The 17,682-nt window shown below is 37.4% G+C and overlaps 1 protein-coding gene across 3 annotated transcripts in view; it reads left to right on the top strand.

Moving 5' to 3' along the window:
- Positions 1–9,360, top strand: part of DHX35 (DEAH-box helicase 35) — a 63,631-nt gene extending 54,271 nt beyond the window's left edge. For all 3 annotated transcript variants that reach the window (XM_001381672.4, XM_007474343.3, XM_016428268.2), the window contains 3 exons: positions 4–75; positions 4,657–4,768; positions 7,943–9,360. In XM_001381672.4, the coding sequence (XP_001381709.1) occupies positions 4–75; positions 4,657–4,768; positions 7,943–7,987 (229 nt within the window). In that variant the 3' untranslated portion in view covers positions 7,988–9,360. The remainder of the gene's footprint in view (positions 1–3; positions 76–4,656; positions 4,769–7,942) is intronic.
- Positions 9,361–17,682: the final 8,322 nt, after the last annotated feature.

Genomic DNA, 17,682 nt, shown 5'->3' with positions numbered 1-17,682 from the left:
AAGGACTATCCGTGATGATCATGAATTACACATACATCCCACTTCAGTACTCTATGCAGAAAAACCACCTCGATGGTAAGTTCCTTTTAGTTTATAGTACTTATAGAATCTCTTGAGAAGAGCAGAGAGGTACCTGCACCAGGCCAAATCTGGCCCAGCTGCCAGCCAATAGACTTTTCAAGGAGTTCAGTATCTGTCTCTCTGTTTTTTTTCCCTTCCTTAACTATTGCAGAGATTTTAATATCCATGTAGATGTTCCTTTCAATGTAATCATTAAAATTTGGTTTGACACAAATAATAATGCTTAAAAAAAAGAATTGTTGGTGTATATAAATTTAACTTCTTAAGTCAAAATGTTGTTAGTAGCTCTTAATTTAATCTAATATAAATATAGTAAAAGGAGGGAAATATATTAGGGAAGTAGAAAATATTCCCTAGCCTACCACTGTAGAGGTCCTATCTGAAGGAATTCAGCTCCATCCCCAACAAAGTTCTGATCTCTATGTGGAAGTCTGGTAGCCTCTTCAACAAGAGTCTCTTCAACCTAAGCATCTTTCTTCAGCTGGAGTCACAATGCAGTGCAGAATGCTTCTTCAGCCCGACTTACCAATACTGAATATATCTTCTTAACACAGAAAAAGCCTCCTCTTGAGCTGAATTCCTCAGGAGTCCTTGGGCTGGCTTTTTATAAGCAATTTCTCCATGTCCCTTCCTGTTTCTCTCCTACTTCACAGGAACCAATCACAGTCTCCCAATTTTCTTAGCACTGCCCAGGGGGCAGTGCTTGTGATCTTTTAGGTCATGGACTTTCTTTGCTAGTGACTTACTAAGTGTTAAGTAGGGATACTTTAAGTTCTTGATTGATTAGCTTAAAATAGACAGAAATTCCCTTTCACATTCCTTATGTCTTCTCCATAACTCTGCATTAGCCATATGTAATGAATGGTTGGTCAAGAGGTAGAAGAGGGTGAAGCACCGGGAGAGGTGAAACAATAAGAGTTATGATCAAAGAGGGAAATGTCAGTTTCTAATTAATGAAGTGAATTCCATAACTCCTGCCCATAACACCCTCCTCTACCTCTTTAGTACTCTCCAAGATCTCCATTTCTTTTATCCCTCTGTATTTTCTTAGCTCATTACTCTTGCTGTGGCTTCACTTTCCTCCCTCTCTAACCTCAGCCTAAGAGGTAGCCACTTCAGCCTTGCACTGTCCTTTGCTTTTGAATCCTGTGCCCCCTTGTCTTATTGCCATTCTTTGCCAAACTTCAGTCAAAGTTTACTACAATAGCCTCTTGCTGACCTATTTCTGAGCTATTCAGTGAAGATACAGGATGACTTATAACTGCTTATTGGGTACATTACAAACTCAAAGTATCAAACTTTAGCTGTCCTTGACTGGAGTAAGGAAGCTCTTTTATTCTTCTCTTTGATTTCTTATCCACTTGCCCCCAAACTTTTCCAGATCTTCTTTTCCCAAGTTCCTAACACCACCTTTTCCTGTTTTCTTTCAGTTGAAATTGGTGCTTCTCACTTTATTGGAAAAAAATCAACCATTCACCTTATCATATTCTCTTTATCTTGGAAAACTTTTTCATTATATCATATTTTCTTCTTTCTTTTATTCTCTGACAAGTAAGTGACCCTTCTCTTTGTTAAGACCAACCCCTCTCCATGTGCTCTTTATTCCATTGCCTACCTTCTCCAGAAGATCCCTGGAGAAGATTATTCCTGCTCTTGGATCTTTAACCTCTCACTATCAACTGATTCTTTTCCTGCTACTTTCTCCCCTATCCTTAAACAACCTTACTAGATGTTACCATCTCTTCCAGCTATCATTCTATAAATTTTCTCCTTTTATCAGCCAAAGTCTTTGAATGTCTTCTACACTTGCTGTCTCCCTTCTGTCCCTCATTTCTTAATCCTTTTGTAGTCTGGTTCCAACTTCACTCAAAAGAAATTCGTGAGTGTTACTCATGTTCTCATCATTACCAAATCTGATGATCTTTTCTCAATCCTAATTTAATCTGTGTCCTTCTTGACCTATCTATTGATGTTAGTCAATTTCTTAAGTGCTTATTCTAGGCTAGACAATATGACAAGTTCTGAAGATATTAAGAAAAAAACTCTGCTGTCAAGGAACTCGCATTTTAATGGGGAGACAATGTGCAACAACCCCTTTTATACTTTATATATATATACATACATATGTATATATAGTAAGTTAATGTAATAAAGTAAGATACATTGTATATATGGTAAGCTAATGTAATCTTAGAGGAGAGCCACTGGTAGTGGCATGTTGATGAGTAGGAGATGAAGAGGACCTAGAAAGGCAATATTTGAGCTATCTTGAAGCAGGAAAAAAGTAAGCAGAGGTGAGGAAGGAGGACATTCTAGGCATAAGAGATAGGCAGTAAATGAAAAAGCATAGTCAGGAAACTGTGCTGTGTATAAGGAACAGTAACAATAAGGCTAGCTTTATTGGATGATAGAGGATAGTATATAGAGGACTCTAAAGTGTCAAAAATATTAGAAAAGTAGAAAAGGTGCTTTAAATGTCCTTAAGGACTTTATTATAGGCTAAATAGTACTTTATATTTGATCATGGAGGTAAATGAAGTTCTTTTGACACTGATCTCTCCTCTTGAATACTCTATCCTCTCTAGATCTTTGTGATACTCTTCTCTCTTGGTTCTTGCCTCCCATTTTTATGTTCTCTCCTTTTTAATTTCTTTTGCTGGCTCATCACATACACTTGCCTGTGGATGTTACCCAAAGTTCTGTCTTGTGCCCTTTTTTTCTTCCTCTGAACTCTCTCAGTAACCTTATCAGCTCTCCTATGTTTAACTGCCATCTTTATGCATCACCAGTTGACTATTGGGCATTTCAAACCTTGATGTCCCAGAGAAATCTTATGCTTAACATTAAAAAACTGAACTTACTTTTACCTCCTCCTAAATCCTTCACTTTTCTACTTTTCCTACTTATCACAAAGGCATTTAATCTGGAAAAGTACTTTGTAAACCCATTGAAGGATTTTGGAGGCACTGAAGGGTCTTGAGTATCATAGTTAGATCTATACTATAGGAATATATTGATTCAGGATTTGAAGAATCTGACTGGGAGGCTTTTGCAATAGCATAAGAAAAAAGTGATGAGGACCTAAACTAAAGTGGTAGTTGTGAATGGAGAAAAGAGAACAGTTATGTAAATCTCTTGTGAAGATAGACTCAATAGCACCTGGCATGTGAATTGATACTTAGGGGCAAGGAAAACTGAAAAATTGAAGATGGCTCTTAGGTGGTAAATCTGAGTGATTAGAAGGGTGGTGATACCCTTGACCAAAATAGGGAAATTAAGAAAAGGGGTGGGAGGGTGTCAGAACTGGTTCCAAGAGGTTCACCTTAAGACCTTTGCCTGGACTCCTACCTCTGTTGCTATTGTGACCTAGCTGCTGTGGCTTTTGCTGACCTTTCACTGAGGAGTAAACATGAAAGGAGCCCCTAACAACAGCCATCTTGCTAGATTGCCATTTCTCTTCATTTATGCCATGGAGAAGTTTTACATGCCAAAGGAGATATCATATGCCATTACACCCTCACCCACCATTTCATTTCCCACTGGAAGGACTGAGTTTGCATCTTTAGAATAAGGTGGAAGACAACCTGAGGATATTATACTTTTATGTAGGGCTGCTTTCCTTGCTGACCTCCCCAGTAAATTGTCTTTGTAGCAACGAGTGCAGTTTAAAACTTAAAACCTCAAGGATGATAAGTATTATCAGTTTTGCTATGTGGATCAACTTGGTGTGGTCTGAGATATCTTCCCTTTCTTTGGCTGTCACTGCCTCAATTTTGGTCTTTTTTTCCTGTGATTCTTTCTGTAAAGACTTTCTCCATGTCTTTCCTGAGCAACAGGTAGGTTTAAATTATTTTGAATAAGCAAGAATAACAAATATTTACAACTCTGTTAATCTCTTAATTGCTGAAGAGAAATAAAATCCTCATCCATTTCAGGTGGGGGGGGGAGGAAAAGAAATGGGGTATATTTGGTGTAGGCAGTTAATGAGTTCAGTTTGGGGCTTGTGTTCATCCCCTGAACCAATCTAGTAAGTAGATGTAGATGAAGGACTTGAGCTCAGGAGAGAGATGAGGGCTCTGTATGTAGATTTGGGAGTAATCTGCACAAAGGTGATAATTGAAACCTTGAGAGCTGGTGAGGTCACCAAAAAAAGTGTGGAGAAAGGGAGAAGGGAGCCTATAACAGAGTCCTGAGGTAAATCCATATTTTAAAATAGGATGGATCTTGGGTAAGTAAACAGCAAAAGAGACTGAGAAGTAATAGTCATATAGGTAGGGGGAGAGCCAGAAAGAGATATATACAATGTTAGGTTTGGTTCAGAGAGGGAGAGGCAACATCTGGTTTTGGGGGATTGGCAATTAAGGAAGCCTTGATGGGCAAAAGGAGCTGAACTTTGAGGTATTGATAGGATTTTGACTGGTGAAGATACAAAGACTGCCTAGTAAGACGAATAGTATAAAAATATAGGACATTTTCAAGAAATCATAGTCAAATTTGTCCCTTCCTACTAAAAGTAGTTTAGAAGTATCTTTTCCAAAATATATAATACAGTGTGTTCTATTTTTGTCAATTCAGGGTTGTCTACAATGAGGTCATACAGACTTCAAGATACTACATGAGAGATGTGACTGCTATTGAATCTGCTTGGCTGTTGGAGTTGGCACCACATTTCTATCAGCAGGGAACGGTATGAATTCGGAGCTCACCAGAGGGGTTGGAGAGTACTCTGTTGGCTAGCATTTTTTAAAAATTTTATTTAATTAGTCAATTTAGAACATTATTCCTTGGTTACAAGAATCATATTCTTTCCCTCACCTCCCCCACCCCTTCCTGTAGTTGATGCATAATTAGCCACTGTGTTTTACATGTGTCCTTGATCAGACCCATTTCCATGCTGTTGATGTTTGCACTAGGGTGATCATTTAGAGTCTACATTCTCAATCATATCCCCATTGACCCATGTAATCAAGCAGTTGTTTTTCTTCGGTGTTTCTACTCCCACAGTTTTTCCTCTGAATGTGGATGGTGTTCTTTCTCATAGATTCCTCTGAGTTGTTCAGGATCACTGCATTGTGTTGGCTAGCATTTTTAACTTTACTACTTTCACTTCACCTAAAAGTTTTGATTTAGAAAAATGGAACAAGAACTTTTGAAACTGGGCCCAAGAAAGACTTCTTAATGATCTCCTGTGTCTTTTTTAACTTTTGAGAAATCCTTCCTAAATTTGCTTTGATTCAATAACATGTTCAAAAGTCTTCAAAGGAAAGATAAAATAGTGTCTTGTTAATCTGGAAGATTGTTACAGATTGTGAGAGTATTGTACTCTGAGTAAAATGGCAAGATACTTAATATTCATTTTAAATATTGATGGATGCTTAGTTGTTCAGCTATTGTCCAATTTTTATTCCTAATGTTGATTGAGCTTTCTGTTTTCTCTCTTTCTCAGGACTGTTATGATTAGCTCCAGGCAAAATGCCTTGGAATAGAAGTGAGGTTTAAATGAATAGTACTTTTGTGAAATGTCCAATCTTCTGTTATCTTTGTGATTTAAAAAATGATACTCTTTATGACCAAGTTGACTTGGAATGAGTACAAATGGTAAAGACATTTCACTGAAGATATTAAACAAAACTGTTGCAGTTAAAACAACTTATTAGCTGAGAATGCCCAATTTCACAGGCCCAGAAAATATGGACTTTTCATAGAAATGTCTGGTAACGTCAAGGTCCCTATACTGGTGGACTTTAGGCACAATCATTAAAGCAGTTGCAGATGATACTAATTGTGACAGTTGGTCTGCAAGGAGAACATGATCTAGGATGGCTACAACTTAAGATTATATAAGATTTGACATAACAAGCAAGTTTTATAAGTTTGATGGAAAATGACAGGGAAATAGTTTAAAAGTTTAGATTAACTAATCATTTGCACTCTTCTAACTTCTTTTCTCAGTTATGGTTTTAGTTTTGCCTATTATCTTTTCTTCTCTCAGGATCAGACTCTGAGGTAGACCCATTTGTTTCCATCCTTAGCAACTGACTCAGAGTTGGACTTCTGTCTATAGCTTGATTATGCCAAGAAATACCTTGCAATTACCCAGTGTAGTGAGGAAATTAGGATGATGATTAAGATAATGATTAAAATCCTTATTTCTATATTATCAAACATAAATAAATAGCTTTTTATATATGTAGTTTGTCTCCAAGAACCTTTAATACTGACCCAGGGAAGGGAAGGCAAGGCATCCCTGGCTTTCCTTCAGGGAGGAGAGTTAAAAGATAATTTTGTGGATACCAAACAAAATATCTTATCACATCCTCCTCCTCACAACTCCAATTTATCAACAGTATATAAAAAGCTATTTATTTATGTTTTGTAGTATGGAAATAAGGATTAATAACAAAGAAAACCTTAAACTAACAGGAAACTAACTTTCCACTCACTTTCTACATCTGTCTCATGACAGAGCCTTTGTTTCTTCTGGCTACACTAAAACTGCCTAGCACTTATCAAAAAACCCCGAAATGCTATCTGACTGTAAATCTACCTAAATATTTATTTATTTAATTTGATAAAGAGAGTTTCTAAGCACTCATAAATTCAGTCAGCCATGATGGCAGCCGCTTATAACAATTTAGTCACTCTGGTATTGCCCAGAGACCAGACAAACAGCTTCAATCTTTCTCCTTCTCCAAAACTGTTATCCAGCAAAGCAGATCTATCAGCTTCTTTTTAAAGATGACTTCTCTTGATCAGGAAAGTACAAACCCTCTCCAGATGGGATTCAGAGGTCTCCCTTCCCTTCCACCAGCCAAGAGTAAAGTCATAGATATCTGACCAGCGAGTGTCCCAGTGAGAGGACCTCACCAACTGAGAACCTCACAATCTGTTCCTGTGTTCTTCCTTCCAAATTCTGGTCTCTACCTTGCACTGCTCTCTACCTTGCTTGTACCCTCAGAAATCTCTTTATCAAATATATTATTTTAATCATTATCTTAATCACTATCTTAATTTCCTCACTACACTAGTGATACTCCATTTGTAGTATATTTTTGGAAAATAAGTCTCAGTTACCAGAAACTATTTTGCTATTTTGTTGATATGTGGCTTCATCATTACATGACCCTCATTTTTCACAATTCAGTTGAACAAATATTTAAGTGCAATATATTTTTTATTACAGTCATGAAGTTTCAGAAAAAGAACTTGTTGATGGTACTCCTTTTCATTTATCAGTATTACTGTTTTTCTCTTGTTTTATTTTTAATGAAAATTTTAATGAAATCTTTTTAATGAAACAATTTTCAACACAAGTTTTCTGAGATTCACAATGTCTCCCTTCCTCCCTGATATGGCAAGCAACTTGGTCTGGGCTGTTCATGTCTGATCACATAAAACGTTTCCATGTTGGTCAAGCTGTGTTCCTCATTGTTTTTGAAAAGTAGTAAGACTGCATTTTTCCTTAATCATCTTTAAGGCATGAAAAGAAAGAGTAGTTTTCCTTTCTTTGTGCCTATCTTTGAGGTATAAGATGTTAATAGCCAATCTGCTTAGAACCTTCTATGCATTAGCAATGTTCAGAGGGGAAAGAGGCCTGTTCTTTCTCAATGGTAATTTTTATACTCCAGAGACAGAACCTAAATGTTGTCAGGGCCACAGAGAGAGGATCATTGTCCCAGATCATAGTTGGCCTCATTAGAAGTCCTATTTTGCAAACAGATGACTTTGTATTTCTTTAGTTTTGAAGGAGAAAATGAACAACAGTAAGAAACTGACCTACTTGTATATTGGAAGAAGAATGTTTTAATATAATAGATTTTTATGTATTTACACCACCTTTTTTTTTTCTTTTCCTTTGCAGCCTCTTTCAATGAAAGCCAAAAGGGCCAAGGTTGATGACCAATGACCACAATTCAGCTGCCACTCAGAGTACCTCCAAGATGTGGCTTTTGGGCCTTGGGACGTATAATCCTAAACTTTTCACTGATTTAAAGCTGACTGTTCTTTACTTTTTGGTCAGTTCATCAGCTACTATTCCTCTCTCCACTAAATGTAAAAGCCTGTCAGGATCCTGTAGGAGTTGATGCATGAGCAGGCCATGGCAAAACTAAAGCTGAGCTTGCATTGTGGACATTTTACTTCTTGGCTGATGTGGCCATATTTGTTAGCCTGGGCATATTGTCCCTTTAACATGGGTAGACAAATGATCAGAAAGTACCCATGTAACTTGAGTTAGAATTAGAGCTTTTGAGAAGGAAAAGAAGCTTTTGAATGCTGTAATGCCATGTTAAAGAGGACAAATAATTTTGCATACCACAGCTCTTACCCTTAGACCATGAATGGCCTGATGGATATGCTGCTGCTTTGTTCAATGCAGAGTAATCCAGGGAGGGATCTGACCTTAGAAAGAAACATCAGGAGTTTCAGTTGAAATCTTTCTGATACCTGGAGCATGCCTAACTAGTACAGGACCCTAGAGCAGTAGAATCAGTTCCTGTAGCTTCTCATTTGCCTTTTTCCCCTATTTCCCAACTGTATGAGACTTTAGAATGACATTCCATTTAAAGTGAAATGAACAATATGTTTACATACAAACTGTGTTTTTTAGCCCTTGATTACTCTGGGCGCTCCGGGTAATTTTGGAGAGCTTTGAGGGCCTTTTGTGAGTGATACACCTCTAGGACCCATGAGCACATATTCCCTTATTGCAATGAATGTATGCATTTTCACAAGTGGGCTTGGCACCCTTTTTGGGGATTAGATATTTTAACCTTGATGCCACTGGCTTCAACACTAGTGAAATCTTATGAAATTCCAGTTGGGAAAATCTCATGAGAATGCTTCTTAAGCAGGAATTAACAGTTTAGATGCTCTGAACTTCTGTAAATCAGAAACCTATCTATAGTATATTAGTATTGGGTTTATTTTGGCTCTTTGCAGTGTTTGGGAGTTATTTGGAGGGGGTATCCTCCTTTTCCCAGCAGGCTCTGGTCATATTGATGCCCCAAGCCTACTTTGCTATAATAGTGTTTGCATTTAAACACAGTAGCTGCTGTAGGTTTATTTATTTATTTATTTTTACTCTTTCAGTGACATTTATTTTAAAAACATTTAGCTTAAAAATTTATTTTTGTACTGACATTTATTTGGTGAATATGCCACTTTGGGCACCAACATGTATTTTCATTTTTTTCTTTCCATTTTTAAAATGTGTAAATAATAGTAATATCTTAATGATGATAATATCTTTATACCTAGAATAAATGTTTTCCTCCCCCTCCCTGGCTTCTGTGACTTATATTATAAAAGATATTCTCATTAATGTAGGCCTTTGTGAGAAGGGGGGAGGGGTTGGAGAGTGAGAGAGAAGTTATAACATTCCACTCTGTGATAAGCAGTATATTTGGAGGATGTTAAGTAAAATTTCTCATGTTCAGGGTAGAATTAGAAATGAATTAAAGTCTACAAGGAAGACCCACAAAGCAAGTGAATATTAATAGTGTAACATTGGAAGACCCAAATCAAATATAGTTGTAGTTGACAAAGAATGAGAGATAACAAACTTCTGTGAATTTCTTTTGCCTTTTCCAGAATTCAGATTCTGAAGAAACCAAAAGCATGTCATTTTAAAGTGGTGTTTTCCTTCTTAGTAGAATTTGCTAACATTTGCAAACATTGTTTTGAAGAATATTTATTAAAATCCTACCTATTGTTGATACTTGCTTGGTAATGTCCAAAGCAAATAGAACAGATGTGAGATGTATGTGGTGTCATAGAGGAAACACTAGATTTCAGTCAGAGGACCTGAATTCAAATTCCAGCTGGATTACTTACTATCTTTGTGACCTAAAGCAAGCCAGTTCCCCTCTCTAGGCTTTGGTTTACTCATCTGTAAAATGATGGATTAGTCTTTTTGGGATCTAAGATTGTAAATTTGATGATTCTATGAACTGGTCCCATCAATGTTTTGAATCTTCAGCATTAATGTTTATTTGAAGTAGAGAATCAATTCTCTGTTGATAACAGAGTAGAGAAAGTTCTGTGTGTGGTTTGCAAAGGAGAGAGACATCCATAATATGCCTACAAAATGTTTTCTGAATAGGAGCAGCTAGGTAACACAGTGGGTAGAGTGCCAGGCCTGGAATCCGGAGGCCTTGGGTTCAAATCTGGTCTTGAACTTTTCCCAGATCTGTGGCCCTGGGCAAATCACTTAACTGATTACCAAGCCATTGCCACTCTTCTATCTCAGAGTTGACACTAAGGCAAAAGGCAAGAGTTTTAAAAGGAAAAAAAAGAAAAAAAATGTTTTCTGTGTTCTTAGCTCTGGAAAGTTGGCATATGTTTCTTGCTGTAGGTAAAATGGCAAAAATCCCAAAGAGAACACAGGAACATTATATCACAGATTGTGCTTGACTGGTAAGAACCTTTGGTTACAGTGGTGACTTATGAGCAAAAGGATTATTTGAAACCGAAATTACTTTTAATAATTGAAGGATTCCATATTTGGAAACAAGGAAATAGAAAAGATTGGAATGAAAATTCATCAGTAGGTGATTAGGCAGTAGTTGGAAAACTGAATAAACCAAGTAATTAATGAGTGTCTGCTATTTGCCAATGGTGTGCCATACACCCAAGAGTTTCTAAAACTACTTGTCCCAGGAGCTTAGCTCACAGTCTGATAAGAAGTTTTATAGGAGAGGTGAAGCAATGGTATATGAAATAAGTAGAAAATAATAAAATCAACCCATGATCATCAGTTGAATGAAAAAATTATCACTACATATCTAAAAGCATTTATTAAGCACTTAGTAAGTTTCAAGCACTGTGCTGAGCACTGTAAAGATTAAAATTTGTTTCTCTACTAAAAGTATTATATTTTTAGAGGTTTATTAAAGATTATTAGAATTAAGAAATAAAGAAATACAAAATAAGAAAAGCATGTGCAACCTACATCTTGCCTGCCTGGTAGAGAGATGCATGTGCTTAGAAGCGGAAGCAGAGAGAGCAAGTAGGCGGTACAGTCAGTTTAAATACCCATTTTGTTCTCGTCCCAGGTGGGTATCTCAGGTGGGATTATAGGGAATTCTGGGAACTACCAAAGACTTCTGGGAATTGAAATCTGGGGTTCAAATCTCCATTTTTACAGCACTGGGAATATAATTATAAGTCAGCTAGATGGTCCCTGCCCTCAAGAAGCTTCTGTTCCAATGTGTTTATAAACATATGAAGGGGAGGTAAGAAATGGAGATGGTTTCCGAAAAAAGATGTTTAGCCACTGGATGGGGCAGGATTACCAGCAAGAAGGGAGGAAAAAAAGGCATGGGAGTGTAGAGTCAGGACTCAAGTGGAGCAGGGCTGGGGCTCCTCCTGAAATGGTGGTTGGGAAGGCTTGGAAGTTAGGAGAGCTGGGGCTCAGGATGGAGTTTTCTCAGTGGGGCAGTGATTGTCAAGGAAGAACGAAAGAACTTCAGACTATATTAGTCAAATATTTACCAAATCATTTTGTTCAAATTTCTGATGTTACTACAGTACCCCACAATGTCATACTTAGTTGATGTTTTCACTCATTCAGAGCTACCAAAAAACTGTCCTAGGGTTGTAAGGAACTTTATTCTTCAGTGTTTAGAGCTGAGATCCTTAATCTGCTGGGTTCCATAACTTTTTTTTTTTTGTATTTTGATAACCTAGTATAATTGGTTTTCTTTATAATTCTCTTTTATACTTTTAAAAACATTCTTCTGAGAATGGCTACTTCACTACCATGGCACAAAAAAGTGAACCCCTAGTCTAGAAGAACTTCCTAATCAAAAAACCATTTTTTGAGAGGGGTTTCTTTTCTTTCTGTGCTAGTTCATCTCAGGGTTACTGTCTAAGAATTTAAATTCTAGAGGGACTGAGGCCATATTTTTGTTGAGACTCTGCCCCATCTTCCTAATTGCCTGCTACCATACTCTAGAGGGAAAGGAAAAAAAGTTTTGAAAAAAAGAATATTTTAACCTAATTACATGCAATTTTTTTTTTTAAACCCTTACCTTCCATCTTGGAGTCAATACTGTGTATTGGCTCCAAGGCAGAAGAGTGGTAAGGGTTAGGCAATGGGGGTCAAGTGACTTGCCCAGGGTCTACATGCAATTTTTTTAAACATTCACTTTTTAATAAATTTTGAATTCCAAAGTCTTTCCCTCCTTCCCATCCTTCCTTCCTCACTCTCTCCCACCTCTCCCTCTTCCCTTCTCAATGCTCAATAAACCTGTGGTTTTGGAGACAGAGGCTCTATTCTAGTTTGTTCCTTCTATAAGAAGAATGATTTGCTAGCTGTAAGGAACAAGGTCTGTCAGACCCTCCAGAATCATGGGATCATCTGCTTTTGCATAGAACCCATCAACTTCCCTGGTTTATATTGGCATCTCATTGCATATGACTCAGATCTGTTTATTCAACCTCTCTCCTGATCTCCAGTCTTGTATTTCTAACGTCCCATCTTCAATTGGAAGTCTTGAAGATATTTTAAATTCAGCATATTCAAAACTAGACTTTACCCCCAAACTTCCTCTTCTTCCTTAACTTCCCAATGACTGTCACTATCATCTCAGGCAGCCTCTTACTCTACTCCAAATCTAATCATTTGTCAAGACCTGTTGTTTCCAACTTTGTAACATCTTTCATATAACTTCTCTCCTCAAACATTTCAGCCCCCGGTACAGATTCCACTCTCCTCAAGCCTGGAACATTGCAGTAGTCTGTTGGTTGGCCTCTGTTTCAAGGCTTTCCCTATTTCAATTCAGCCTCCACTCAACTGTCAAACTAATTTTCCTAAAGTACTGGGTTGACCATGTCACTGCCTCATTCAATAAACTCCTGTGGCTCCTTAACCTCCAGTAGCAAATATAAAATCCTGTTTGACTTTTAAAGCCCTTTCTAACCTGGTCCCTTTCTACCTTCCCTTCCCTCTTACATCTTATTCTTCTCCATGCACTTGGCAATCCAGTGACAACGATCTTGCTGCTCCTTGATCACGCTAGAGCACAAGTCACGCCATCTTCTGACTGTTTCCCCCGGCTATCCTACATGCTTCAAATTCTCTCCCTCCTTTTCCGTGCTGCCTAGCTTCCGTCTTTCTTCACATCTCAGTCCTACCTCCTGCAAATAGCCTTTCCTAGGCCTTAATTTTAGCACCTTTGCTGTGAGACTACTCTCAATTTAGCCTGTATATGGAGTGTTTCCACAGGGTTATTTGCATGTTGTTTCCCTCTTTAGTTTGCAAGCTTTTTGAGAGTAGACTTCTTTATGTCTTTCTTAAGTGTTTAGCACAGTGCCTGGGACATAGTTTGTGCTTTATAAATGCTAGTTGGCTTATTGACTCTGGGCCTTAGTTTCTTTGATTAGATGATAAAGTCCTTTTTAGCCATAAATCTTAGGGTCTTCTGACTCATTGAGCTTACTTTAGGTTGCTCATATCTAATGAGATCTTAAAGATACAGCCCTCGACCTACAACATCTTTGTCTCACACCTGGATTCCAGCAACAGTTTTCAAGTTTCTCTGCCTCCAGACCTCCATTCTAATTTCTCCTGCATGGGCTGCCAGATTAATTTTTTTTCTCACATTTATATAACACTTTAAGATTTGCAAATTGATCTGCATAAATTATCTCATTTGATCCTTAACAACACCTCTGGGAGGTGGGTGTAGTGACACATGAGTAAACTCAAGTTCAGAGAAGTATCTTGTCCAGAGGTCGCACAACTAATAAAACACTTAAGTTGGGATTTGAAGCCGAATTCTCATGATTCCAAGCCCAGTAATCTATCTATTAGGCCTCAGTGCATTTCACTTAGAATCATAAATATCACACAAAGAAAAGCAAAGCTCTGAACATGTCATATCCCAGTGTCTCTTAAAATCTTCTGTGATTTTAACTACCACAATGATTCACCCCTATTCTGAACTTGTGACATATCTGTAACATGGTGGGGCAGGTCAGGACCTGGTCCTAACTGTCGGTCCAATATACCGAAATGCCTCAGACACGTGGAAACCCTCAGATATACATGCACACAAATATACATGTAGACAAATATGTGACTACACATCCCCATATTCCTTCTCGGGCTCCTCTTCTTTTCTCTTCTAGTTATACACTGGCCAATGGCATGGAGAACCTTAATGATTATTGGCTTTAAATTCAGGGTCTGAGGTCAGTCTCTTCTCTTAGAAAAGTGGCTCAGATTGTGCTGAGCAGGAAAGCACTGACCTCTGCTGGTCAGATTGAGACTGTGTCCCAGAAACTTTTTTTTTTTTAAATTTTTATTTAGAATATTCTTCCATGGTTACATGATTCATGATCCCTCCCCTCTTCCCTTCCCCCTCCCAAAGCTGACAAGCAGTTCCACTGGGTTATACATATATCATTGTTCAAAACCTTTTTCCATATTATTCATTTTTGCAGTGATCTTTTAACATCAAAACCCTCATCACATCCCTATTGCACTATGGGATGGAGCATATATTTTCCTAATGCATTTCTGGTTCCACAGTTCTTTCTTTGGATGTGGATAGCGTTCTTTCTCACAAGTTCCTCTGGATTTTCCTGGGTTATTGTGTTGCTGCTAGTAGAAAAATTGATTGTGCCATAATGTATCAGTCTCTGTGTACAATGTTCTCCTGGTTCTGTTCCTTTCGCTCTGCATCAATTCCTGGAGGTTGTTCTAGTTCAAATGGAATTCCTCCAGTTCAATATTCATTTGAGACAATAGTATTCCATCACCAACAGATACCACAATTTGTTCAGCCATTCCCCAATTGAAGTGCATCCCCTCATTTTCCAACTTTTTTCCACCACAAAGAGTGCGGCTATAAATATTCTTGTACAAGTCTTTTTTCTTATTATCTCTTTGGGGTACAAACTGTGAATTTAAAAACTATTCCACCCTAATCAGACCATTCTTTAGAAGATGTGATTTAGCTATTTCTTGATCAGTAACAATGGCTTGGAATAACAGAATCAGGTCTTGGAAACTCTATAGTTCTCCTCCCTTCTTAGTTTAACAAGATTTGGAAGGTCTGCATCAAACTCAAGATTTAATTATCTGAGGAAATGGCCTTCAACAGACATGTGCAGAAAAAAAGACAGACCCCTGGGCTGTCCTAAGTCAAGCTAAGCCATCATTGGTACAGATGAGACTCAGGAAAGTGATGTAAAACTGGCGATATAAAGCACGTCACTTCCTCTCTCTACCTTTTTCTCTGGAGAGGTGACTCTGGCTGGCAGTGTGCTAGGCATTCCAACATCTTGGGAGTGGTGGCAGTTATTTGTCTGGGTTTTGGCAGTGAATTTTGTCCTTGACCTGATTCAGGTTCAGGCATCTCAGCTGAGCCCCTTTTGGAGTTCAGGTTGATTCCTTCCTCCTTCACACTCCAAACCCTTACTTTCTAGATCTTCTAATCTTCCTGTCCGGTACCAGCCAGGTGGGGGGAAAGAAACCCTTCACCCTCTCCTTCTCCTTAATCTCCTCCACTATCAATTAAATCACCATAAAAAAGTACAGCTGACTTGGGTATTTTATTATTTGGGATTTCCCCTGGCGACCACTTAAATTTAGATTTTTCAGTCTTAACCATAATTTTAACCTTTACAAAACCCAGCAGAGGTATGGCTGGGTCAAAGGGCAGATAGTCTTTTAAAGCCCTCTGCACATAGTTCCAAATTGCCCTCCAGAATGGTTAGATTAATTCACAACTCCACCAGCAGTGTATTAGTGTCCCAATTTTGCCACATCTCTAACATTTATCACTTTCCTTTGCTGTCATATTGGCCAATCTAATAGGTGTGAGGTGGTACCTCAGAGTTGTTTTAATTTGCATTTCTCTAATCAGGAGGGATTTAGAACACTTTCATGTGCTTATTGATAATTTTGATTTTATCCTGTGAAAACTGCCTATTTATGTCCCTTGACCATTTGTTGATTGGGGAATGGCTTGATTTTTTTGTAGATTTGGCTTAGTTCCTTATATATTTGAGAAATTAAACCTTTGCCAGAGAGTTTTGTTATAAAAATGTTTGTTGCTTTCCCTCTAATTTTGGTTGCATTAGTTTTGTTTGTACAAAAACATTTTAATTTCATATAATGAAAGTCATTCATTTTACATTTTGCAATGTTCTCTATCTCTTTCTTGGTCTTAAATCCTTCCTTTCCCACAGATCTGACAGGCATACTAATCTATGTTCACCTAATTTATTTGTGATTCCCCTCTTTATATTTAAGTCATTTACTAATTTTGAATTTATCTTGGTATAGGGTGTAAAATGTTGATCTAAACCTAATTTTCCCCATACTGTTTTCCAATTTTCCTAGCAGTTTTTTCAAATAGTGAGTTCTTTTCCTAAAAGCTTGAGTCTTTGAGTTTATTGAACACTAGCTTACTGAGGCCCTTCACCCCTAGTCTATTCCATTGATCCACCTTTCTGTCTCTTAGCCAGTACCATATTGTTTTGATGACTCACTGCCTTATAGTACAGTTTAAGATCTGGTACTTCTAGGCCCCCATCTTTCACTTTTTTTTTCATTATTTCCCTTGATATTCTTGATCTTTTGTTCTTCCAGATGAACTTTGTTTTAATTTTTTCTAATTCTATGAAAATCTTTTTTGGTAGTTTGATAGGTATGGCACTGATTAAGTAGATTAATTTGGGTAGGATTGCCATTTTTATTCTATTAGCTCATCCTAGTTAATATTTTTCCAATTGTTTAGATCTAGTTTTAATTGTGTGAAAAGTGATTTGTAGTTGTGTTCATATAATTCCTGTGTTTGTTTTGGCAGATTGATTCCTAAATATTTTATATTGTCTAGAGTGAGTTTAAATAGAGTTTCTGTTTCTAACTTCTGCTGCTGAATTTTTTTGAAATATATAGAAATGCTGATGATTTATGTGGGTTTATTTTATACTCTGCAACTTTATTAAAGTTGTTAATTATTTCCCCTAGCTTTTTAGTTGATTTTCTGGGGTTCTTTCAGTATATCATCATATCATCTGCAAAGAGGTAGTTTAGTCACTTCACTGTCCACTTCTGCTTTAATCCCTTCAATTTCTTTTTCTTCTCTAATTGCTACTGCTTGAGTTTCTAGTACAATATTGAATAAAAGAGGTGATAACAGGCATCTTTGCTTCACTCCTGATCCTATTTCGAAGCCTTCTAACTTGTCCCCATTGCAGATGATACTTGCTGATGGTTTTAAATATATATTGTTTAATATTTTGAGGAATGACTCTTTTATTCCTATGCTTTCTAGTGTTTTCAATAGGAATGGGTGTTGTATTTTGTCAAAGGCTTTTTCTGCATCTATTGAGATAATCATGTGATTTCTGTTGGTTTGATTATTGATATGGTCAATTATGTGGTTGGTTTTCCTAATATCAAATCATCCTTGCATTCCTGGTATAAATCCCACCTGATCATAGTGAATAGTCCTCATGATCACTTGCTGGAGTTTTTTTGCTAGGATTCTATTTAAGATTTTTGCATCTATGTTCATTAAGGAGATTGGTATGTAGTTTTCTTTCTTGGTTTTTGGTCTGCCTGGCTTTGGGATCAGTACCATA

Source organism: Monodelphis domestica, chromosome 1 (genome assembly GCF_027887165.1).
Source record: "Monodelphis domestica isolate mMonDom1 chromosome 1, mMonDom1.pri, whole genome shotgun sequence".
Lineage (NCBI taxonomy): Eukaryota > Metazoa > Chordata > Mammalia > Didelphimorphia > Didelphidae > Monodelphis > Monodelphis domestica.
The sequence above is the reverse complement of the archived record's forward strand: the minus strand, read 5'-3'. Positions and strand labels throughout refer to the sequence as shown.